Here is a 26,926-nt window from a genome sequence, read left to right on the forward strand (position 1 = left end):
TGCTGACGGACCCTCCATCCCTTTCACTCATATCTCTTCTCCCTTTCACTCAAATCACTTACTCTTTCTTTTTTGTGTGTCAATGTCACGGACATAGCTCTGTTTCCTTTTCTGCAAATACTCTGCTCTGCATCCCTACGCTTTCTGTATAGTCGCTGTTTCTCAGTTGCGCTCAGTTTAGACATACCCTCAATTTAGAAATACATGACTAAAGGAGGATTAACAATGACAAAGAAAAGTTAGAATCATAATTTTAGTGCTATTTTATGCAAAATAACTAAATTAATAGCTTTGAACAAAGTTTATCTATAAAAGGGAGTCACTGGTGTTACTGATCTTCACTGGTGTTACCCATAAGGAAGGTGACACCAGTGACAGTAACACCAGTGACAATTTTCATGAAAACTGCATTTTACAAAATGGCTGCTGCAAGGTATCAAACCACATGTTGTCAATCATGGTGTACTCACTAAATTAAGTAGTTTAATCCATTTGTATTCTAGTTTTTTACAATGCCCAAACAATAAAAGAGGTCATACCAGTGACTTCAACTAAAAGCTTCATATGAAATCATGAGATAAATGAGAAGATTTCTGATAATTGAAAAGAGACAGTGGACTTACCAATGGCTTCTCTTCATAGATCTCCAGAAAATTGGAAGTAGGAAGTCGAGCGATGTCATCAGCGTGATTGTTATTTCAAAATAAGAGCTTTTTTGTTAAACGGTAACACCAGTGACACAACTCCAGGGGACCACTACTTTCTTTATATAATTTATAATATTTATTTAGCATTTTGTTTTTTAATGTAATTTATATCATATATTTGATAGTTATGGACACATGGTTGTATTTTAAATGGAAGAAAACACTGTTTTTGACCTCAAAATAAAGCATTTTCCCTCTGTACATGACTGTGGGGACGAGCACTTCTGTGGTGCTTGGAATTCTAATTAATTAATAAAAATCTAATATTGCCACATTGATGGCTCAAGAAAGTGTAATTGTTCAAATAACATATTGTTTCATTTTAAAATATAAAAAAATTGTAAACCTAAAGTGTTTTTCAAGTGTAATATTTCTGTAAAGGCTAGGGACAGAAAAATGGACATTTCCGTAGAATGACCCATCTGTAGCAATCACTAAATGTTTCCTATCTGCATTCGGATACAACATCGTACAGTTACTTGATAAGACTGTTATGACATTTTATATATTTTTGCGTAGTTATCACTGAACAAGTATGTCGTGTTAAACTGAAATAATTAGTAATTTCTAAAATAATATTTATCATGCAAGCAGAGATATGTCATGACAAACGTTTAGTGATCATTTGAACACGACTGAATCCATTCAATGGGCACACTTTCAGTACGCAGAACACTTTGAGCGAGTCTTAATGTTAATGAACTTCACTAAACAGATGTGTGTGTTCCGCGCAAACCAGCAAAAGGTAAATATGCAAACATGTAGGACAAGTAGACAATGTATCCGTATCGAAGCTGATTATTAGCCTACTCTTGAGAGAGAACTGATTTGGTTTTTGAGAGACTGAGACGCGCAGCGCGGCTGTTTGATTGGTGAGCGCGCTGTGCTTATTCCATTCATTCGAATCATGGTAGCCTAAGCTTTCAATATTTGCCTTTTAAATATATACAAATAATATAACGTGTATGATGTAGCCTATTATTATAGGTAAAATTACTCTTGCAACGCTCTGATTTCTGAGAGATGCACAGAGAGGCGACAACAATGCGGTGTTTGATTTGCGCTCTTTTCACTCATAAAGTTTACATTCATTCACTTCTGACGCTGATGCCCTGGCTAACCTGTTATCTAGCAAACACCAGACTGTGTCAGCTTCAGCCGAGTATTCAGGCAGAATTATTCCTTGAGCGTTATTCGTTTTTTAAGCCATTATCCTTGCCATTCCGAATAAGGAATTCGGCTTCAGGCACAACCCTAATTATTACATTACATATTTTATTTTTACATGCAACATAAGGTCATATAGTAACAGCTCCACGCAATATTGTAATTCTAAAATTTACGTCGTACTTGCAAACACTTTGTATGCATTATGGTTAATGCATGCATAATTATTTCCAACAGCGCCGAGTCTATGCAAGCACTAGTACAGTATAACAAAAATATTGCTGTATTTATGTGCGCATGCCCAGTAGAGCCAAACGTATCCCTTCTAGCCTTGCTGCGCGCATTTGTCATATCCCGAGCTTTGCGTGTGTCTGTGCCCTGTGCCAAGGCATCAGTCATTTTAATTTTTGACCAGAGACATAATGTCAGCAAAAGCAGCATTATTAAGTAAATAAAATGAAAATAACGTACATAAAAATCATTTGACCTTCAAATTATTTTGTTCTAGAGGGCCAGTGTCCTTTATAGTTTATTTTTGAAAAGTATGAATCTGAAATATATATTTTTTACCTGGATATTTTCATGGGTGGGGGCCATGGGGGCCCATCAGGACTGCCTATGCATAGGGCCCAGGATCTTGTTTAACGCCCCTGTTAGCTTTAACCCTAATTATACACAATTGAACCTCAAGCTCTTACTAGACACACTAATCTTCCAGGTGTGTTAAGGCCAGTTGGAGCTAAACTTTTCAGGACATTGGCCATCCAGGATGTAGTTTGGAGACCCCTGTCCTACAGAGTTGTTACTTTGCACATGCTTTTTGATCATTACAAATAATAATTTAATTAATTTTCTTAGAATAGGAGATATGCTTTCTCTCGCATCACAAACATTATCAGTAGTTAAGTGTGTGGTCTTGAAGAAGACCCTTTTTTCTCTCATTTGGACTCGGTCTTGACTCGGTCTCGACTAGTCCTGGACTTGGACTTGACTTGGACTCGACAAAGCTGGACTTGACTACAGCTCTACTGGAAAGCCTGGGTACATTTTTTTTAAATAATTTTTCCTTGCTGCTCCATCAACTCCTTCTGACAGGGCAGTTAAATATATAGGTTAACTCTGGCCACTTCTTCATATCGTCTAACATTACCCACATTAACAGCGACGATGGATGGGACAATTTGAGACCATCGTGCTCCCAATTTATAACATAACGTTCTCTGTCATTTCGCCACAGTTATAGCTAGCTATAAACAATCTTACAACTACTAAACTAGTAACCGGACTTGCCATATCGGTTTAGCGGGAATGTCAGATGACAAAATGCGGAAATGCGAAGTATTAAAAGTGGGCGGGGCGGAATAAGGTGAATAGACTGTACTGCATGTTATCTGGTTTAATGATGATCTCTGTAATTCCAGGGATCTTAGTAAAAGGAAGCTCTTCTAACAAGAGCTACACAACATTGCAGTGCAGTTCTTGCGAACGACAGAAACACGTGCCCATACTTGACTAATGGTGAAAACCCAGCCTAGACAACAGTTAATATCTCCTGTGGAAGTTTCATCTGATATACATTAATAACACGAGAACAAACACAGTCACAGAGAAAGTTAACAGATAGCACCTGAGAGCTCAGCAGAACATAATACTGCAGATACAGAGTGGATTATTTAAGAGGCAGAAAATACTGATTTTAGTTGTGAGAATATTAATTATTACATAAGTGCACAGGACTTATATGAGCAAAAGCCATAGAAAAAGTTAGACGTTTAATAGAAATAGAGGATGAACATTCACAAAGCATCTTAAGAGTAAGCTCCATTGTTAAGTGTACGGTTATCTACGGAGGATGTTTACCAATAACAGATAAGGTAAGAGATTATTTTTAAGATATATGGGTTAAAATATAATTTAAGATTATTTCTATTTTATTGTATTCTAATTTTATAGCACAAACAATCTCTGATATTAGTCTTTAGAAATTATTTTCAAAAGCAATGCAGAAGTCACACTATTGATGTTCAAGAATGGCTTACAAAGCCTTCCAAAGAGTCTCTAGTATTACTGCCCCCTAGAGGAAGATACTGCAGTTGTTCTGCAGAGTTTTAAGGTGTACTCACACTAGGCACGGTTGCCATGAACCGGACCCGAGTACGATTGTCCCCCCTCCCCACTCCCCCTCTGGCCTGCACTCACATATAGGGTTTCAGCATTCGTACCGGAGCACGCTTACATCATTATGGTGCGACGGTTTCGGGATAAATCGGAAGAGCGGCGCTCTTTGAACACAATGGAGTGCATCGCTCTGTTTTCTTTGTGGATAATTTTGTGATAATTTCACGATTCGGAGCACTCACACTAGTCAAATGAACCGCGCTTTGGTGGTCAAACGCACTCGGGCACGGTTCAAATTGGCTAGTGTGAGTACACCCTTACAGGTCCTGGTGATATAATTCACTAAATCCATTCAAAAAGTGAAACTCGTATATTATATTCATTCATTACACAGATTTATTTCTTTTCATTTTGATGATTATAAATGACAATGTCAGATGACATCACTGAGACAAGTCAATCAGACTTGTCTTAGGCAAAATGTCTGATCCAAGATGGCTGAAGCTGTGTTTCTCTGATCTTACGGCTGGTTTTCTGATCCATAAAAAATCGGAGGAATCTCTCTTAAATCTCAAAATGTTAGCTGCTGTTTGAAGTAAGAAAAGCTTAATCAAATATCTTCAAGCAAAATTGTGGCTGTTGTTTGTATTTTGTGAAGTTTCTGGGACACTACTGTTGAATCTTCGGGCCTAGTGTGCCTGTTCTGTCACCGATGGAGTTTCGGTTCCTTGCCACTGTCGCCTCTGGCTTGTTTAGTTGGGGTCACTTCATCTACAGCGATATCATTGACTTGATTGCAAATAAATGCACAGACAAATAAATGCACAGACACTATTAAACTGAACAGAGATGACATCACTGAATTCAATGATGAACTGCCTTTAACTATCATTTTGCATTATTGACACACTGTTTTCCTAATGAATGTTGTTCAGTGCTTTGACGCAATGTATTTTGTTTAAAGCGCTATATAAATAAAGGTGATTGATTGATTGATGTAACAGAAACTATGGTCTCTCTCTTTTCTAGCATTTTAAATACAGTTGCTCCTTTACGCTTAAGGAAGGTTAAGGAAACCAGCCGTTTGCTGGAATCAGGAGGAGGGCTACTGTCTTGACGGCGCTTAAAAAATTGCCAGATATCCATTTTTTAATCTTGATGCAGTCTGTTGCATGTCGTTCATGAATGATTCATTCATTTTGAACGAATCTTAATATGACTCGGGTCTTCCGAGTTGTCTCAGTGAGTGATTCGTTCAGTTTGTGTTGACTGCACATGTGCATTACGGTTTTATGGTTTCTGAATCGACAGGTGAGGTCCGAGTCTTTTATTCAGCTTTGCATTCCTTGTGTCAAGCCACTCTTGAACAACAGACAGCGTCAGAAGCGTCTCGCTTCAAAAAGGACTGGACTGCTGCTGAGTGCTCCACAGTTATGTTCTCTGATGAAAGCAAATTCTGCATTTCCTTTGGAGATCAGGGTCCCAGAGTCTGGAGGAAGAGAAGAGAGGCACACAATCCATGTTGCTTGAGGTCCAGTGTAAAGTTTCCACAGTCAGTGATGGTTTGATGTGCCATGTCATCTGCTGGTGTTGGTCCACTGTGTTTTCTGAGGTCCAAGGTCAATGCAGCCATATACCAGGAAGTTTTAGAGCACTTCATGCTTCCCGCTGCTGACCAACTTTATAGAGATGCAGATTTCATTTTCCAACAGGATTCTGCACCTGCACACAGTGCCAAAGCTACCAGTACCTGGTTTAAGGACCATTTTATCCCTGTTATTAATTGGCCTGCAAACTCGCCTGACCTGAACACCATAGAAAATCTATGGGGTATTGTGGAAAGGAAGATGTGATATGCCAGACCCAAGAATGCAGAAGAGCTGAAGGCCACTATCAGAGTAACCTGGTCTCTCATAACACCTGAGCAGTGCCACAGACTGATCGACTCCATGCCGCGCCGCATTGCTGCAGTCATTCAGACAAAAGGAGACACAACTAAGTATTGAGTGCTGTACATGGTCATACTTTTCATTTTCATACTTTTCAGTTGACCAAGATTTCTAAAAATCCTTTCTTTGTATTAGTCTTAAATAATATTGTAATTTTCTAATATACAAGTTTCACTTTTTGAATGGAATTAGTGAAATAAACTTTTTGATGATATTCTAATGATATGATCAGCACCTGTAAATATAAACCTTCAATAAAATCATTTAAAATGTATAGTTTTCTATTTAAACTTCAAAAGGTGTGTCTTGTTACCTGGGCCTAAAAGAGCATTTTCTTGCAGGTTTTACTCTAATATGTAATTCAGGATACATGCTATGATTTACAGTAAATACTAAAAAGTAGGTTTCTTGAGGCATCTCATTGTCAAAGTTATTCTGGTTTATTCTCTCTCAGTTTGTATGTAATTCCAGACAGACTGATGATGATGATGATGATCAGATCTATGTGTGGAGCACTGCCTGCTGTCAGACTAAAATCTCACTGGATTATTACAATTAATGGCCAAATGATTTTTTGTTTGTTTGTTTGTTTTTTTGTGAAATTTCCATGCATTACCACCACCAACACCTAAAAAGTACTCTTAGAAGAGGCTGTATATTATCCTCTTATGTACTTTTGAGTAAAATATTGAGGACAGTCCCAAATGCTATTGCAGTGACATATTGTCACGGTTGGTAAACCGTGATCTCAGGGTTTTTCACAATGTGGGTGAAGTCTGTGTGTTACGTGTCAGCACTGATTAGTAAGTGGGCATCTCCGCTAATTGTCATCAGCGACAGCTGTCACTGATTGCTCATCCCTATATATTGGCTTGTCTAGCAACTTGTGTTCGTGAGAGCATAGTTTCATGTACTTGACTTAAGTTTGCTTTCTTGTGTGTTTCTGCGTTGGATGTCCGTGTCTCCCCGGAACCCCATCCACTCTCCGCACATCACCAACAAGCAACATCACTTACCTTCAGCTCGCTTCCCCGCTGTTCCTGTGTCACCCTCTCCTGCTGCCAACTCATCTCTGCCTTCCTGATCCTTCACTCTCCTGCACCATCCTGGACTGTGTATTCCTTTCAGCGTCAACTTTGTGTCTTATTGTTGTCCTGTATCATTGTCCTCATTAAACTGTGTTAACTCGCACTTGCTTCCTGCCACTCCTTTCACCCCGTCGTTACAGAACGCTCTCACCGAAGAAATGAAAAGAGTGTTCGATCGAGCCCGCAGCCGTCAGGGAGGCCGCTAACCAACTCTCGGACCTCCTACAAGGGAAATCGTCGGTGACGGATTACTCCATCCAATTCCGCACCCTGGCGGCTGCGTGCCAGTAGAACGAGGAGGCGCAGTGGGATTGATTCCTACATGGGCTGGCCGACTGTGTTTATAAGGAGATCTACCTCCTCGAGTTGCCCCAACACTCAACGGTCTCATCGACCTGGCGCTCCGGGTGGACGCCCGGATTAATCGCCTTGGTAAACAAACCAGCCCATCAAGCCTTCACATCTCTCTGGAACGGGGCCACTTGAGTCGAGAGAACATGTTCGGTCCCGTCTCTGATCACGAACCCATGCAGGTGGGTAGAGCTCGGTAGAGGCGGAGATCTCAGGGACTGTGTTTGTATTGCAGTGACTCGGGTCATTCCCTCCAGTCATGCCCGGTAAAAGAGCCAGCCCTGGTAGTAAGTTTCAGGCTACTATCGGGTGGGATCTCCACCGGAAAGTCCTCAACTACATCTTCGACTCTCCTTCCGGTGAAACTGAGGTGGGAGAACCATACTCATGACTGCCATGCCCTTCTGGACTCTGGAGCCGAAGGTAATTTCATTGACACTGTCCTTGCACGTCACCTGAACCTTCCTGTCCTTCCTGTGTCTCATCCCATCCATGTCACCGCACTAAATGGCCAGGAACTGCCCCACGTCACTCACAACACGGAACCCATAACTTTGCTCTCCTCAGGCAACCACATCTAAACCATATCCTTTTACCTCCTGGTCTCCCCTGTCGCTTCCATTGTTTTAGGTCACCCCTGGTTGGTCAAACATAATCCACGAGTGGATTGGGGTTCCAACACAGTCACTTTGTAGAGTGAAAGTTGTCATGAGTCTTTTCTGGTTTATGCTTGTCCTGTTGTGCCTGTTTCTGTCTTTCAGAAGGAGACCATGGTGTTATCAAATGTGCCCGCAGAGTAATTGGACCTGAAGGAGGTGTTCAGTAAGTCCCGCGCTGCTTCTCTTCCTCCGCATCGTCCCTATGACCGTGCTAAAGACTTAGTTCCAGGTAAGTCTCTGCCTAAGGGCAGGCTTTACTCTCTTTCTATTCCAGAGAGGGAGGCCATGGAGAAATACATTTCAGACTCCTTGGCATCGAGGTTCATTCGCCCTTCCTCTTCTCCAGCGGGGGCAGGATTCTTTTTTGTGGGTAAGAAGGATGGTTCTCTGCGACCTTGTATTGATTACCGATAGCTGAACAACATCACGATAAAGAATACCTATACTTTGCCATTGATGTGTTCAGCTTTCGAGAGGTTACAGGGAGCATCCGTATAAACAAAATTGGATTTACGTAATGCTTATCATTTGGTCCGCATCAGGAAGGGGGATGAATGGAAAAATGCCTTTAACACCCCTAGAGGGCACTTTGAATATTTGGTGATGCCGTTCGGCTCTTATTCTTCATCTCTCCAGGAACATGTGCAACACGTCAGATGTGTGCTCCAGAGATTACTTGAGAATGGGCTTTTTGTCAAGGCGGAGAAATGCGTATTCCATGCACAGTCTGTCTCCTTCCTAGGGTATATCATCTCGTCCGAGGGAATACGTATGGACCCTGACAAAGTAAAGGCTGTGATAGATTGGCCATCTCCAGATTCCCGTAAGACCCTACAGCGGTTTCTGGGGTTCGCCAATTTTTATCAACGTTTTATTCGTTATTTCAGCCAACTAGTCTTACCTCTGATGGCCTTGACCTCTCCCAGTACTCCGTTCAGGTGGTCTATTACAGCCGAAACTGCATTTACCAACCTCAAGAGCCGCTTCGTTTTGGCTACCATCCTTGTAGCCCCTGATCCCACACGGCAGTTCGTGGTGGAGGTCAACGCATCAGAGATGGGAGTAGGAGCAGTTCTTTCCCAACGTGCTGCCTCGGGTGATAAGCATCCCTGTGCATTTTTCTCACATCGTTTATCTCCTGCTGAGTGCAATTATGACATTGGTAACAGAATTGCCATCAAATTAGCTTTAGAGGAGTGGCGTCACTGGTTGGAAGGGTCAGGGGTACCTTTCATTGTTTGGATCGATCACAAGAATTTTGAGTACATTAGAACTGCCAAAAGACTCAATTCCAGGCAGGCTCGGTGGGTACTTTTAGTTAAGCAATGATTCTGGTGTCCACTTATCGCTTGCGATGTCCACAATTTAGTTTTGGCTTTCTCAGTTTGCACCAGTGGTAAGTCATCTAACCAGCCTCCAGATGGGCTTCTTCAACCGCTGTCTGTCCCTTCGAGACCCTGGTGACATATCGCTCTAGATTTTGTTACCGCCCTCCCGCCCTCTCATGGCATGACGGTTGTTTTGACCGTAGTGGACCGGTTCTCGAAGGCGGCACATTTCATTCCCTTGCCCAAATTACCTACAGCCAAGGAGACAGTGGTCACTGTCCTTGATCACGTCTTACGGTTACATGGCCTCCCAGTAGGAGTTTTGTAAATTGTTAAGAGCGATGGTTAGTCTGCATTCGGGTTATCATCCCCAGAGTAACGGGCAGTCTGAGCGAGCCAACTAACATTTAGAGAGAACGTTGTGATGTTTAGTCTCCAAGAATCCTTCTTCCTTGAGCCAACAACTCTCTATGGTGGAGTACGCTCACAATTCGTTACCAGTGTCAGCCACGGGCCTCTCTCCGTTTCAGTGCAGCTCCACCAGCGTTTCCCAGTCTGGAATCTGAAGTCGCGGTCCCCTCCGCTCACGCGTTTGTCCAGAGGCACCACCGCACCTGGACCAAAGCCCACGAGACTCTGCTCCAGATGAGGGAGCGCAATAAGGCCAAGGCAGATCGCCACCGGTCAAAGCCTCTCGTATACGTTGTGGGTCAAAAAGTGTGGCTTTCTACTAACAATATTCCTCTCCGCTCCATTTCTAACAAATTAGCTCCCAAATTTATTGGCCCATTTCCGGTCATTTTCCAAGATCATTAGTCCGGTGACAGTCCGCCTCAAACTTCCTCCAGCGTACAGGAGGATACATCCCGCCTTCATGTGTCCAAAATTAAACCCGTGTTTTATTCGCGTATTAATCCGCCTACCCCGGTTCCCCCACCGCCGCGTCTCGTAGATGGGGAACCAACTTATTTGGTGAATCATATTCTGGAGGGGACGAGGATTCCAGTACTTGGTGGACTGGAAGATTACGGTCCGGAGGAAAGGAGTTGGGTACCTGCTAGCTACATACTGGATCACTCCCTTATTGATGATTACAATCAGCAGATAGGCCCTTCTGGGAACTCTAGGAGGCGTTCTTAGGGGGGGGTACTGTCACGGTCGGTAAACCGTGATCTCTGGGTTTTGCACTATGTGGGTGAAGTCTGTGTATTACGCGTCAGCACTGATTAGTTTGTGGGCGTCTCCACTAATTGTCATGAGCAACAGCTGTCACTCATTACTCATCCCTATATATTGGCTTGTCTAGCTTCTTGTGTTCGTGTAAGCGTTTTTTCATGTACTTGACTTATGTTTGCTTTCTTGTGTGTTTCTGAGTTGGATGTCCATGTCTCCGCTTTCAGCACCTCACCAACAAGCAACATCACTTACCTTCGTCTCGCTTCCCCACAGTTCCTGTGTCACCCTCTCCTACTGCCAACTCATCTCCGCCTTCCTGATCCTTCACTCTCCTGCACCATCCTGGAGTGTGTATTCCTTTCAGCGTCATCTTTGTGTCTTATTGTTGTCCTGTATCATTGTCCTCATTAAACTGTTAACTCGCACTTGCTTCCTGCCACTCCTTTCACCCTGTCGTTACACATATAAAGAAAATATATTCAACCAGGAAATTATATTGTTTAATGAACATCTTTATAAAAAAATATAAATAAATAAATAAAAATTGTAATGTAAATACAGAAAATATTGAAACAGGTAACAACTGTATTCAATCAAATTCAAGACTGCAACGGAAGAATTATTGAAAAATAACTATTTATTTTAATTCATATTTATATTATTATTATTATTTATTTAAATTGTTTATTTTGGATGGTAACATTTATAAATGTGATTATAAATAACAGTAAAAAATATAAATATAACTTTTTACTAGCTGTCAAAGCAATAAAATGTACAAAGCGTCCATTTGACCCCCTACTGCAGTTTATTCTGAATTATAATTCTATGAAGATATAGTTGTGGGCAAAATGTTAACTATTTTACCAAAATAAGAGGTATTAAACAAAATGCATTTCATTTAGTGCTGTCCTGAGTAAGATATTTTGCATCAGAGATGTTTACATATAGTCCACAAGACGAAATAATAAATGAATTATGTCAGAAGCTTCAGGAGAAACCTATATCTAAAATTTATCCAAAGAGTTTGTGAGTCCTGGAGAGTTTTTATGAAGAATAGTGGACAGTTTAATGGGACTCATGAACAACTATCAAAAAGAATGAAAAAGAATTGCAATGGAATGGAATTTAATTTAATTTGTAATTTAATTCAATAGCATGTGTCCTGAATTACATGTGAGAGTAAAACCTGAATTGAAATGTTCATGTAGAAATCAGAAACGAGACACATCTTTTGAAGATGAAATATAAGACTTTAGTGATTTTAAGTTCTGTGGCGAAAACCATCATCAAAATGTTTGTCTAATCTGTAACAAGACACACCCAAAACAATTGTGTTATAAATTAATTTAATTTATATTTGCCAGCGTTGTCTTAATTGACTAAAACAAATATAAAAGATGTTCTTATGAAAACAATAACAAGACCCACACTTGAGGTTGATAAAGAAGAGTGTATTTATTTTAAATTAATTTAGTTATTGTTTTTCATTTCAGTAGCGTGTACTTTTTTGGTGTAATTCTTCTGTGAATATAACAAACAAAACAAACAAAAAAACAAGTTATCACAAGGACCTGGAATCAGTCTACTGCATAACCACTGGATTATGGAATGATAATGCTTTTAATGTTGTTTTTCTTTTATTAATATATTTATTAACATGAAACAATATAATAATAACCACTATCACATATCTTGTTTACAAAATTTCTTATTTTTAATTCAAGTGAGCATTATATGTGTTTAGCCCCTTTCACACTGCCATTCCGGCAAATACAGGGGTAAAGTGTTCCTGTAATTGTTCCCTGGTCGCTAGATTTGGCACTTTCACACTGCCAGTGATGACCCGGTATATGTGCGTGCTTTCACACACAACCCTTGAAGATCCCGTAACGACACGTGACATCAGCGCGTGACGTGTAATGTACGAGTCGACAACGCTAGGCACGTTATACTTTCACTGAAGCAAGCAAACGATCTCGGCGTCCGCGCGGAAAGTGAGGAACTAACTGATCTCTGCTTCATTACAGTTTGCACATATGTTTTCGTCGCGAATGTTGATCTTCCTTCAAAACAGCTGGTAAAAGAGTCGCGCGATAACGCATGCCATCACTTCGACACGGAATTAGATCTGGCTTTTGTTCACACAGCGCTCGTTCCGGATCGATTACCGCAATGTTACTATGTCCCCGACCCGGGTTCGATTCGGTAATCAATTCCGGGACGTGGTTGCTTTCACACAGAAGGTGACCAGGCAATGTTACGGGAATATTGCGGGTCCGACGTGCAGTGTGAAAGGGGCTTTTGTCTGTAACTCTAGTGTTCCTGTAGCTCAAATGGTAGAACTTTGCACTATCAAGCGCAAGGTTGGGGGTTCAATTCCCCTGGAACACATGATATGTAAAAATTGATAGCCTGAAATGAACTGTAAGTTTCTTTGGATAAGAGCATCTGCTAAATGCATATTTAAATGTAATATCTTTCAAAGACCTTGGTGCACAAATTGCACGTGTTTTGTTAATTGTAAAACACATTCCGATGGAAAAATATTGTTTTATCATTGTTTTATCATGTACTTAGCATCTAGGGGGAAGTCGTGGCCTAATGGTTAGAGAGTCGGACTTGTAATCGAAGGGTAGTGAGTTCGAGTCTTGGGCCGGCAGGAATTGTGAGTCGGGGGAGTGAATGTACAGTTCTCTCTCCACCTTCAATACCACGACTTAGGTGCCCTTGAGCAAGACATCGAACCCCCAACTGCTCCTCATCTCCAACGTTACTGGAGGAGCTCAATCTCTGGTCAATCACGCAGAACCTGATTTTACCAAGTGAGACATGTTCCTTGTTGTCCCTGGGACAACATTGTGATTAACCAATCAGATTTGAAGAACAAGTTTATAGATTTTGTGAAGTTTACGCTTAAAATCACTGTTTGGTGCTTGTACATCAGTGTCATTCATCTATCATTTCCTCAGATTTTAGGGATTACTCATGGTTAAGGTTAGGTTTAGGTGTAGGGATAGGGTCAAGAATATATTTTTGGAGTAAAATGTTGTACCAGGGTCAACAAAATATGTTGACCTAGGAACACATCTAACTCAGCAAAATCAGGACGTGCGGTCAATCACAGTCCTGACTCTGTATCAAATGCTCTTACACAACCGACTAATGCAGGAGTTTATCACCTAAACTTCCGTACGACGTTAAATAAACATCCCAATACTTTGTTTAAGTGAATGAATACATTTACTGCACGGCGACACACTCCGTGTAGTCACTACTCTCTCTTTTCTTCTTCTTCTTCTCATCTCACTCTTGTTATATATATTTACAGGTCTACATGTTAATTATTAGTTACTCAAACCCCTTTATATAACGCTCTCTTCTGAACCATCCTTCACAAGCATCATATCTTGTTCTGACTGAAGGAAGGAACTCATTGATAGTGAACATCTTTTCAGTAACCAGTTTAATTGTTAATAACTCAATGACTTTGTTTCTAAAAAGTAACATCATGAAGAGGAAATGCTGAAAGGAAAAAGTGAAACAGTGATTCAGATTGTGTTCAGATGTGGTTTGAGTCTGTGTGGTTAACAATACACAGATCTCACACTGAAGAACATGTTTCACAACAAATCATCATCGTCTCTGAGTCTTGTGTTTCCACAGGTCAGTGCTTATGGTTAGAGTTAAAAAAGTAAGGATAAGGATCATAAGATAAGTAAAATATTGATTTAATATTTACAGACAAAAGTGAAGCAGCACTTCTTTATAACTGTCTCTAAAGCTCCATCAGAACATGACTCAGTCTGTAGATCAGAGGAAATGAACAAACACAGGAAGAGCTGGGAGTGTTTAAAGAAAGAGATAAGATCATATACTGAAGAGAAAGACTGAGAGAAAGAGAAAATGTCTGATAATAATCATCTGTGTCTGCTGGGACTGATCTTTCTCTCTTCACTTCTCACAGGTGAACACACTTCTACACGCTCCTTAAACTCCTGTCAAAGAGTTCAGTGTAAAGTTTCATTTATTAATATATAACATAATGATCAGATGTTCTTGTGTTTCAGGTGTCAGTGGAGTGGATGATGCTCATGTGTTCATCAGTTCTGGTGAAGATGTCCGTCTGCCCTGTAATAATGCTCTTCAGGACTGTACATCAACTGATTGGCTCTATAATAACAGACACAGCAATTCAACAGTTGAACTGATTGGTTTAGGGATAAAGAAGAGAGACACAGAGAGACATGAGAGACTGAGTCTGGGGTCTAACTGCTCTCTGAACATCAGGAACATCTCAACAGAAGACTCTGGGTTGTACAGATGTCAACAATATGTGAAATACAGACAACAAGGACCTGATGCTGGTGTTTATCTGCATGTTCTTCATGGTAGCTTTATGATTATGTGGTCATTTTAAAAAGGGTAAATTCTTGATTTAATCTCTCCTGATGACTGTAGAGTGTGTGATGTGTGTGTTATTCTGTGTTTCAGTCTCATCCTCACACACTGAGATCAGTTCAGGTCTCTCTGTGACTCTCTTCTGTCAGCTGTATTCATATCCTCGAGTCTCTTGTGATGATTGGATCCGTTCTGAGAGAATTGATCTGTTCTGGGTGAATCAGACTGGTGTTAAATCAGACTCCAGATATCAGATATCATCCTCATCAGGTCATTGTATTATCTCTCTGAATAAAACACTCCTGAATGAAGATGACAACAGAGAGTGGAGATGTGAAGTTACTCAGAGAGATCATGTCAAGACCTCAGTCACATACACTGTCAAGAGTTCAGGTGAGAAAACATCTCATCAATCAGTCTGTTAGATGTGCTAGCAGAATACTAATGCTAAAGTTATCTTGTGTGATTGTCATAATCTAAGCTGAACTAATATTCATCTCTCACAGCTGAAGCTGATTCAACAACAGCAGTGAACAAACACGTAATTAAAGGTACATCATCACTGTCTTCATCACACAGTGCTTTACAGCGGCTCTCAGATACTGTTTTCTTCTTAAATCACTATCTAGATATAATGAATTCCTCTCTGAAGACATTAAGAGATGGAGTACAGGGAATCACTAACAGTTTGAGAAAGAGTTTATTTGCTGGTTTATTCTGAGGTCAGAAGAGTGTGAGAGACATTAAAAGGTTAGTTCATCGAAAAAAATTATGTCATTAATAATTCACCCTCATGTCGTTCCAAACACGTAAGACCTCCGTTTATCTTCAGAACACAGTTAAAGATATTTTAGATTTAGTCAGAGAGTGTCACAGTGTCTGGGTTGTGTTCCCTGGGTTTCCACTAGGTGTCCTCCTTTCCCATGGTGTCTGTCACTTTATGAACTGTCTGTTCCCTTATTTGGTCACCTTCCTACTTGTTTGGGTTAACTGATTATTCCCCACCTGTCTCCAGTTCCCTCATTACCTTCCGTGTATTTATACCCGGTCTGTCTGAGTATGTGTCATGGAGTCCTTGTTTTATGTTAATGCTAATCCTTTGTCTTGCTCTTGTAGTGTGTTCTTCTCTGTTTTCTTGTTTATTTGGATACTCTGGTTTTCAATCAATCAATCAATCACCTTTATTTATATAGTGCTTTAAACAAAATACATTGCGTCAAAGCACTGAACAACATTCATTTGGAAAACAGTGTCTCAATAATGCAAAATGATAGTTAAAGGCAGTTCATAATTGAATTCAGTGATGTCATCTCTGTTCAGTTGAAAATAGTGTCTGTTTTTATTTGCAATCAAGTCAATGATATCGCTGTAGATGAAGTGACCCCAACTAAGCAAGCCAGAGGCGACAGCGGCAAGGAACCGAAACTCCATCGGTTACAGAATGGAGAAAAAAACCTTGGGAGAAACCAGGCTCAGTTGGGGGGTCAGTTCTCCTCTGACCAGACGAAAACCAGTAGTTCAATTCCAGGCTGCAGCAAAGTCAGATTGTGCAGAAGAATCATCTGTTTCCTGTGGTCTTGTCCTGGTGCTCCTCTGAGACAAGGTCTTTACAGGGGATCTGTATCTGGGGCTCTAGTTGTCCTGGTCTCCGCTGTCTTTCAGGGCAGTAGAGGTCCTTTCTAGGTGCTGATCCACCATCTGGTCTGGATACGTACTGGATCCGGGTGACTGCAGTGACCCTCTGATCTGGACACAGACTGGATCTGGTGGCCACGGTGACCTCGGAACAAGAGAGAAACAGACAAATATTAGCGTAGATGCCATTCTTCTAATGATGTAGAAAGTACGGTGTTATGTGAAGTGTTTCCGGTTCCGGTTTACCTAATTAATGCAGCCTAAAAAATCCTTTAACGGATTTGGATATTAAAAGCATATTAGTATGTTATGTGTATGCCAGGTTAAAGAGATGGGTCTTTAATCTAGATTTAAACTGCAAGAGTGTGTCTACCTCCCGAACAATGTTAGGTAGGTTATTCCAGAGTTTAGGCGCCAAATAGGAAAAGGATCTGCCGCCCACAGTTGATTTTGATATTCTAGGTATTATCAAATTGCCTGAGTTTTGAGAACGTAGCGGACGTAGAGGAGTATAATGTAAAAGGAGCTCATTCAAATACTGAGGTGCTAAACCATTCAGGGCTTTATAAGTAATAAGCAATATTTTAAAATCTATACGATGTTTGATAGGGAGCCAGTGCAGTGTGGACAGGACCGGGCTAATATGGTCATACTTCCTGGTTCTAGTAAGAACTCTTGCTGCTGCATTTTGGACTAGCTGTAGTTTGTTTACCAAGCGTGCAGAACAACCACCCAATAAAGCATTACAATAGTCTAACCTTGAAGTCATAAATGCATGGATTAACATTTCTGCATTTGACATTGAGAGCATAGGCCGTAATTTAGATATAATTTTGAGATGGAAAAATGCAGTTTTACAAATGCTAGAAACGTGGCTTTCTAAGGAAAGATGGCGATCAAGTAGCACACCTAGGTTCCTAACTGATGACGAAGAATTGACAGAGCAACCATCAAGTCTTAGACAGTGTTCTAGGTTATTACAAGCAGAGTTTTTAGGCCCTATGATTAACACCTCTGTTTTTTCTGAATTTAGCAGTAAGAAATTACTCGTCATCCAATTTTTTATATCGACTATGCATTCCATTAGTTTTTCAAATTGGTGTGTTTCACCGGGCTGTGAGGAAATATAGAGCTGCGTATCATCAGCATAACAGTGAAAACTAACACCATGTTTCCTGATGATATCTCCCAAGGGTAACATATAAAGCGTGAAGAGTAGCGGCCCTAGTACTGAGCCTTGAGGTACTCCATACTGCACTTGTGATCGATATGATACATCTTCATTCACTGCTACGAACTGATGGCGGTCATATAAGTACGATTTAAACCATGCTAATGCACTTCCACTGATGCCAACAAAGTGTTCAAGTCTATGCAAAAGAATGTTGTGGTCAATTGTGTCAAACGCAGCACTAAGATCCAATAAAACTAATAGAGAGATACACCCACGATCAGATGATAAGTGCAGATCATTTGTAACTCTAAGGAGAGCAGTCTCAGTACTATGATACGGTCTAAATCCTGACTGGAAATCCTCACATATACCATTATTCTCTAAGAAGGAATATAATTGTGAGGATACCACCTTTTCTAGTATCTTGGACAGAAAAGGGAGATTCGAGATTGGTCTATAATTAACAAGTTCTCTGGGGTCAAGTTGTGGCTTTTTTATGAGAGGCTTAATAACAGCCAGTTTGAAGGTTTTGGGGACATATCCTAATGACAATGAGGAATTAATAATAGTCAGAAAAGGACCTATGACTTCGGGAAGCACCTCTTTTAAGAGCTTAGATGGTATAGGGTCTAACATACATGTTGTAAGTTTAGATGATTTACCAAGTTTATACAATTCTTCCTCTCCTATAGTAGAGAATGAGTGGAACTGTTCCTCAGGGGGTCTATAGTGCACTGTCTGATGTGATACGGTAGCTGACGGCTGAATGGTTGCAATTTTATCTCTAATAGTATCGATTTTAGAAGTAAAGTAGTTCATAAAGTCATTACTGTTGTGGTGTTGGGAAATGTCAACACTTGTTGAGGCTTTATTTTTCGTTAATTTAGCCACTGTATTGAATAAATACCTGGGGTTATGTTTGTTTTCTTCTAAAAGAGAAGAAAAGTAATCAGATCTAGCAGTTTTTAATGCTTTTCTATAGGATATGCTACTTTCCCGCCAAGCAATACGAAATACCTCTAGTTTTGTTTTCCTCCAGCTGCGCTCCATTTTTCGGGCTGCTCTCTTTAGGGTGCGAGTATGCTCATTATACCATGGTGTCAAACTGTTTTCCTTAACCTTCCTTAAGCGTAAAGGAGCAACTGTATTTAAAGTGCTAGAAAATAGAGAGTCCATAGTTTCTGTTACATCATCAAGTTGTTCTGAGGTTTTGGATATGCTAAGGAATTTGGATACATCAGGAAGATAACTTAAAAAGCAGTCTTTTGTGGTAGAAGTGATGGTTCTTCAATACTTGTAACAAGAAGTAGAATTTACAATTTTGGCTATATGAAGTTTACACAGAACTAAATAATGATCTGAGATATCATCACTTGGCTGAATAATTTCAACACTATCAACATCAATTCCATGTGACAGTATTAAATCTAGAGTATGATTTCGACAATGAGTAGGTCCTGAAGTATGTTGTCTAACACCAATAGAGTTCAGAATGTCTATAAATGCTGATCCCAATGCATCTTTTTCATTATCGACATGGATATTAAAATCACCAACTATTAAAACTTTATCTGCAGCCAGAACTAACTCGGATGTAAAATCACCAAACTCTTTAATAAAGTCTGTATGGTGCCCTGGTGGCCTGTATACAGTAGCCAGTACAAACATAACAGGGGATTTATCATTAACATTGGTTTCTCTGGATAATGTTATATGAAGCACCATTACTTGAAACGAGTTATACTTGAAGCCTGCCCTCTGAGAAATCCTGAAAACGTTGTTATAAATTGAAGCAACACCTCCCCCTTTGCCTTTTAGACGCGGCTCGTGTTTATAACAATAATCTTGGGGGGTGGACTCATTTAAAATAATGTAATCATCAGGTTTTAGCCAAGTTTCTGTCAAACAGAGCACATCTATATTATGATCAGTTATCATATTATTTACAAAAAGTGTTTTCGTAGAAATGGATCTGATATTCAATAAGCCAAGCTTTATCATTTGTTTATCCATATAGCATTTGATTTTTATTTGTTGAACCTCAATTAAATTGTTAACCTTAACTTGGTTTGGACGTTTTTTGTATTTTCTAGTTCGGGGAACAGACACAGTCTCTATAGTGTGATATCTAGGTGAAAGAGTCTCTATGTGCTGAGAATTAACTGACCTCTGTGACGGGAGGCAGCTAGCAGATGGTCGGTTTAGCCAGTCTGTCTGCTTCCTGACCTGGGCCCCAGTTAGTCAAGTATAAACACTAAGACTATGTGCCATATTTCTAGACAGAAGAGCGGCACCACCCCAGGAGGGATGAAGACCATCTCTTTTAAACAGGTCAGGTCTGCCCCAAAAGCTCGTCCAATCGTCTATGAAACCTATGTTATTCTGTGGGCACCACTTAGACATCCAGCCATTGAGTGATGACAATCTGCTATGCATCTCATCACCACGGTAAGCAGGGAGGGGACCAGAGCATATTACAGTGTCTGACATCGTGCTTGCAAGTTCACACACCTCTTTAAAGTTATTTTTAGTGATCTCCGACCGGCGAAGTCGAACATCATTAGCGCCGGCATGAATAACAATCTTACTGTATTTACGTTTAGCATTAGCCAGCACTTTTAAATTTGCCAAGATGTCAGGCGCTCTGGCTCCCGGTAAACATTTGACTATGGTGGCTGGTGTCTCTATATTCACGTTCCGTACAATAGAATCGCCAATAACTAGAGCACTTTCATCAGGTTTCTCAGTGGGTGCATCACTTGGTGGGGAGAACCTGTTTAATGTTTTGATCGGAACAGAAGAGCGGTGTTTTGACCCACGACTACGCTGCCTCACCATCACCCAGTTGCCCTGCTGCAGGGGCTCTGCTGGAACCGAACAATGTACAGGAGTCCCTGAGCTAGATGCATCCAAAGCCGTATCTAGAGCCCTAACATTCTTACTGTCCTCAATTAAAGTTTGGATGCGTGTCTCTAATTCTGAAATCTTCTCTGTCAGCCTAACTGTTTCCCTGCATTTATCACATGTGAATCCCTCATCAGCGACAGAGATAGATAAACTGTACATGTGGCAAGAGGTGCAAATAACAATTGTAGGAGAAGCCATTACTCACCGTGCTTGATGAAATATTCTTACTGCGGTTGTTTGATGAACTTATGAAAAACTGCAGCGTGAGAGAGGAGAGGAGAAAAGAAAACGGTAATGACAAGCTAACGAGTGCTAACGCTTTGCAGGTGTACTGCAGTCACGGAAGAGTGAAGGTCAAAGTTAATCTGATAAGATTGATCGGTAATATCAGAAATATGGTGTGAATTAAGTTATATTTTACAATAAAAAAAACAAAAAACAAACAGACAGTGATAGTAAGAAAGATTATAGAGAAAAAAATATAAAATAAAAACAGCTACACGGAGCTATGATTAGCTACAGAAGGCCAACAGGAAGTAGAGAAAACACTGTCCAACAGCGACACCAACAGGCCAAGGACCCTGCCTGGACTGCTTACCCCTTAGCACTTGCCCTTTAATAAAATCTCATACCTGCACTTGGATCTCTCTGTGTTTCCTGTATCACCGAACGTGACAGAGAGCTCTCAGTCCCTCCATTGAAGCTGTGTGTACGGTCTACTGTCCATGTCCAGAAAGGAAATAAAAACATCATCAAAGTAGTCCATGTGACATCAGAGGGTCCGTTAAATAAAAAAAATAGCAAAAACTATGACTTTATTCAGCATTGTCTTCTCTTCCGTGTCTGTTGTAAGACAGTTCAAAACAAAGCAGTTTTGAGTCACTCAATGTAACCGGATCTTTTTGAACCAGTTCACCAAATCGAACTGAATCATTTTAAACGGTTCGCGTCTCCAATACGCATTAATCCACAAATGACTTAAGCTGTTAACTTTTTTAATGTGGCTGACACTCCCTCTGAGTTCAAACAAACCAATATGATGACATGAGGGTGAGTTATTAATGACATAATTTTGATTTTTCGATGAACTAACCCTTTTGTATCTACAGTGAGATTGTGTCAGGAGCTAACTAACAAAATACTACAGTAAAAGTAAAGACGTTTGTGTTCATGGTCAAACACACTGCAGCATTTTTAAATGTTTCCAGAAAAGTACCTTACAAGTACCTTACAAGTGCTTACACACTGTTTTTGAAACTATGGCTCCATTTCTCAAAACTCTACCCACAAAACACACTCACAACATGCAAAAGCAAAAGCTTCTTTCAAAACTATTGCACACACTCTCTGTCTCTCTCTCTCTCACACACACACACACTCACTCTTTCATGTGTGTGTGTGTGTATGGGGCTGAGCCCCCACTAGAATGAAAATCCTAGAATCGCCCCTCCCAAGACAAAAATAAATAAATAATGATAATACAGTATTTCACAATTGCTAAAACACATTTCTTGAAACCTTCACCCATATTCTCAAAACTTTAAAAATAAAACCCAGTCTTTAAACTATTCACAAAACCCCTGACTCTTCTGGCAAAATCAAACACTTGCCTCAAAACCATTTGATCTGTGCTCAAAATCAAACAATGCTTTCAAAACATAAACACAGCCAGTCAATATATAAACACTCATCAGCATTCATTAGACACTACATCAAAAAATTGACAACACACCGTCCAGGGCATGATTTTTTTTATTGCATATAGAAAATAATATTGCCATAAATAAAAGTAAATAATTCACAACTCAGTACAGCAAATATATTGCATACTGTAAGTACTGCAAGTACATTATAATATTTCTGTATTTTCATCATAAAAATAAAGTAAACCCAAAGAACAAAGACAACTCTAAATGCAAAGCGTATTACACAAAACATTGTGCAATTGCAAAATCAAAGTCAATGAGAGACTCATTCTGCTTCAAACACCCTCTATATATAAAATAGATAAATAATTAGTTTTGTAAGTGTAACAGAAAGACATACTTCTGCAAAAGTGTATGTACATATTTATATGGACTCCTGATTTACATACACTACAATATAGTGCAGTTACAGTAACAGTATAGGATAATAACTGTAGGTTACAAACTTGTACTGTAAGCATCAGTGATGAAAGTGTACACTTACTTACACATACTGATATCGTAGATCTTTGACCCTTTCTGAATTACGCTCAAAGGGAACTCTGTACACTTGCTTCATGCTTACCCTGTTGCAATGGAGTCTTTGCTGTATTTCACACAGTCGGATGATATTGTTTTTGACGGACTATATGAACAATGAGAGCCCTTCCACCCTCATTTGGTGGTCTAGCAATTCTACAAAAGGGAAAATGCTCTTAAAAATGTATACATACAGAAACAATAGTAATGGACATCCCATTCATATGTAAATTGTATTCTAAATCTTTTCTTTTTTCAACACTCCCCTTTCTATTGACAAACTGATGTACTATATCAAATGTCAAATTAGAAAAACAATACATTTACCTGTTCTCTTCTCTGAATGTCCTGATCATGGTGGCCACAGTTGTCCTTGTACTCTTCCTCCTCGTCCACCACCTCTTACACAAACTCTTCCTCCTCTTCCTCTCACATTGTTTCCATCCATCGTGGTATCAACACTCACTGTACCTGGGTCACCTGTACTGGCTTATATTCTAGACAACTGATTCGATCTCATCATTAGAAACAAGTGTGAACAATTGAGTTGTTGTGTGTAAACTTTGACAGTTGTGTTGTAGTTGTTGAACTTTTGCCACATGTATTTACCATTTTGCAACACAGTGCAAAATGTGTTTCAGTGAGTAAGAATGTGTTTAAAGTTTTACAAAAAGAGTGGATGAGATTTACAAACAGTGTCTTAACTACCTGAACTTGTTTAAGATTTTGCCTACAAAGTGACTGATTCGACAAATGGGTTTAGGCCACTGAGCATTGGGTTCAGAGAATGGGGCTTAGTGTTTTAGCAATTGTGAAATACTGTAATAATTAAAGTAAGTAAAGTTTATTTATATAGCACATTTATCATAGCAAGGCTGACCAAAGCGCTGAACAAAGTTAAAAAAGAAACATAAAATAAGCAAAACAGATGACACAATAAAATAATGGAACATAGATAAAATACAAATGTAAAAATGTAAAAAGCCTGGGAATAAAGATATGCTTTCAACTTCATTTTAAATGTTGTAATAGAACCTGAATGGCGAATGTCCAGTGGAAGTTGGTTTTCAGAGACGGGGGCAGCAATAGAAATAGCCCTATCACCCCTTCGTTTTTAAGTGTGAACGAGGGACATCTAAAAGAGCTCTATCAGAAGATCTTAGAGATCTGGAGGATGAAACAGGAATAAGATGATCTGAGAGATAAGATCATCTTATCTCATTTATGAGACCACTTCTCAACTTAGGGGGGCCAAAGACAATTACCTCCGTTTTATTTTCATTTAGTCGAAGAAAGCTATTGGACAGCCATTTTCTGATGTCCCCAAGGCAAGCCAATAAGGGTTCAATGGTCCCGTCAGCTTTCAGTGGTATGTACAACGTGGTATCATCAGCATATAGATTAAATGAAACATTATGTCTCCTAATAATGTCTCCCAAAGGTTGCATATATAAATTAAAAAGGAGTGGCCCTAAAATGGATCCTTGGGGCACTCCACAGATAATAGGAGCAATAGATGAAGAAAACTTACCTAACTCGTAAAAGACCTGTCTCTCTGCAAAGCAATACAAAACAAATCCGGCAGAGAAGAATATCATGATCAAATGTATCAAAAGCAGCTGTAAGATCAAGAAGCGTTAGAATTGAATTTTTACCACTGTCCACAAGCAAAATGTCTCTGAATAGTTTAAGCAAAGCGGACTCAGTGCTATGATGGGCAGAGAATGGGAAGAGAGTTTCTGTTAATTTAGCTGCATTTAAAAAGGAAACCAATTGTAAATATACAACTTTCTCTAAAGGTTTTGATAAAAATGAAAGCTTAGAAACAGGCTGATAATTATCAACGCAATTTTCATCCAAACTCTGTTTCTTAAGCAAAGATTGTACTACAGCATGGTTAAATTGGCATGGCCTTATTTTCAATAACTATATGAGTCATGCTTCTCGATCATTTGAGGAGTCTTGGAGTACGAGCAGAAGAAGAGTGTATTTTTCTCTCTTCTAGGAGCGCATTTACATATGAGACACTTTCATTTATTCATGTAGTTCACACAGGTCTGGCACATGTTTATCTTGTTTGTGACGTGAAGTGTGACGAGTGGGGCGGGGGCCGAGAGCCGTGGGCGAGGCCGGTGGAGTGATTGGAAATGAGTGACACCTTCTCGACCCACCGGTCTGGAGTCCCACGGAGGAGATGGAAGGATATAAAACAGGAGCGACGACAGTGAGGGGCGAGACAGGACCAGGCCTGGATTTTAGTTGTGTTTGTTTTGTGTTTATTTTATTATGAAAGTTTTCATTTTGATTGTCCACCGGTTCCTGCCTCCTTCTTCCCATAATTATGGAGTTTTTATTGTTACATTGGTGCCGAAACCGGGGAGAAGGAGGGACGCACTGCTGAAGATCCCTCCCCGCAGTGGTGAATCCGCGGTGCCATCAAGCAGGCGAGAAAGTGTGCCGCCATGGACGCTCGAGGCGATGGGCTGGAGTGAGTTGCCGGGGATGTGGAGGGGCGGCTGCCATCCGTGAGTGAGCGGAGGAGTCGGCGCCGTTTGCCATGATGGGGAGGAGCAGGGAACGGGGGACTCCTGCCGGCTGCCCAAAACCAGAGGAGCCGTCGCCGTCCACCAGGCGGCGGAGGAGTGCCGTGCCGTCTGCCGAGGGCTGTCCAGTGCCACCACCAGGCACCGCGGAGGAGTTCCCCCACCTGGTGGAGGGCCGAGCGCCAGTGCGTCTGGGAACCAGAATTTTTCTTTTTTCTTTTTTACTCTCTCCCTTCTCTCGTCTCTGTCGCTCCTCATCCTTCCATCTCCTTTTCTCTAGCCTCGTCTGTCCTACCCCCAGGTTCCCGCAGGCCCCGTGAGCGGTCCCCCCTGGAGGGAAGGTGGGGGGGGGGGTAGATGGGGCCGATGGGGGTATGTGATGAGTGGTGCGGGGCTGAGAGCCGTGGAACGGGGCGAGGTCGGTAGAGTGGTCTCGAGTCCCACGGAGGAGATGGAAGGATATAAAACAGGAGCGACAACAGTGAAGGACGAGAGAGGACCAGGCCTGGATTTATTTTGTGTTTGCTCCTTATTTGTGCATGATAGTCGTCCTCGAGGGGCTATCTTGCTGTTTTGTGTTTATTTTGTTATTAAAGTTATGATTTTGATTGTCCGCCGGTTACCGCCGAAGCTAAAGTATTCAGATGTTTTGTTTCTATGTTCATAACGATCAGAGATCCGGCAGAATCTGAAGTCTGTAGTTCTGCTGGATCATTATTCAGAGGTACATTCTCATTAATGCTGAAACAGTCAATCTGAAGAACTGATCATCATTTGATACCTTTTGATTTCATTCACAAAGTCTTGATTGTGTTCATCTCTCCATCTTTCCTGCAGTGATTTTGATTATTGTTGAGTTTGCGGTGTTTGCTGCTCCTACTGTGATTCTTCTTCAGATCATCTGTGCAAGAAAAGCTGGTGAGTTTTTCAGATAATTCACATTGATCTGAAACAATCTGCACTCACGAGAGCTCAGTAAATGATTTTGTGTTCAATTATTTTGCAGAGAGGAAGGACTCGCAGCAGCCAGCGGAAATAGATATTAATACAATAATAGAATAAAATACTCTACAAATAACAGGCCAGATTAGAGATTTATCTTCATGTCTATGAATTTTATGGATATTTGCATACAGTTTTAAAGGATATTTTCCAGTGCTCCATACTGTACTGAATACATAAAATATAATATTAAAGGTCCCACTTTATATTAGGTGGCCTTAACTACTATGTACTTACATAAAAAATAAGTACAATGTACTTACTGTGTTCATATTGTATTGTAAAACACTTTTGCAGCTATTGAGGTGGGATAGGGGTAAGGTTAGGGAGAGGGTTGGAGGTATGGGTAAGTTTAAGGGTGGGTTAAGGTGTAAAGTATGGGTCAACAGTGTAATTATAAATGTAATTACAGAAATTAAATACAGATGTAATTACATGTCGTTTTTTTATATAAGTACAATGTAAAAACATGTATGTACACAATAAGTGCATTGTA

At 40.3% G+C, this 26,926-nt stretch overlaps 1 protein-coding gene across 1 annotated transcript; it reads left to right on the forward strand.

Annotated features, from left to right (window-relative positions):
• The first annotated feature begins 14,374 nt into the window (after window positions 1-14,374).
• LOC113055386 (uncharacterized) lies at window positions 14,375-26,490 on the forward strand. Its single transcript, XM_026221673.1, has 6 exons — window positions 14,375-14,510; window positions 14,614-14,934; window positions 15,038-15,337; window positions 15,451-15,495; window positions 26,266-26,346; window positions 26,435-26,490. Exons 1-6 carry the CDS (start codon window positions 14,450-14,452, stop codon window positions 26,488-26,490), a joined length of 864 nt encoding a protein of 287 aa, XP_026077458.1. The 5' UTR covers window positions 14,375-14,449.
• The last annotated feature ends 436 nt before the right edge of the window (window positions 26,491-26,926 follow it).

Source organism: Carassius auratus, chromosome 3 (genome assembly GCF_003368295.1).
Source record: "Carassius auratus strain Wakin chromosome 3, ASM336829v1, whole genome shotgun sequence".
Classification (NCBI taxonomy): Eukaryota; Metazoa; Chordata; class Actinopteri; order Cypriniformes; family Cyprinidae; genus Carassius; species Carassius auratus.

Excerpts from the sequence above, each read along its gene's own strand:
- LOC113055386 (XM_026221673.1), top strand. The coding sequence starts at position 14,450 with ATGTCTGATAATAATCATCTGTGTCTGCTGGGACTGATCTTTCTCTCT. Across the intron at positions 15,338-15,450 it reads ATACACTGTCAAGAGTTCAG|CTGAAGCTGATTCAACAACA; the intron begins GTGAGAAAACAT and ends CATCTCTCACAG. Across the intron at positions 15,496-26,265 it reads GAACAAACACGTAATTAAAG|TGATTTTGATTATTGTTGAG; the intron begins GTACATCATCAC and ends TCTTTCCTGCAG.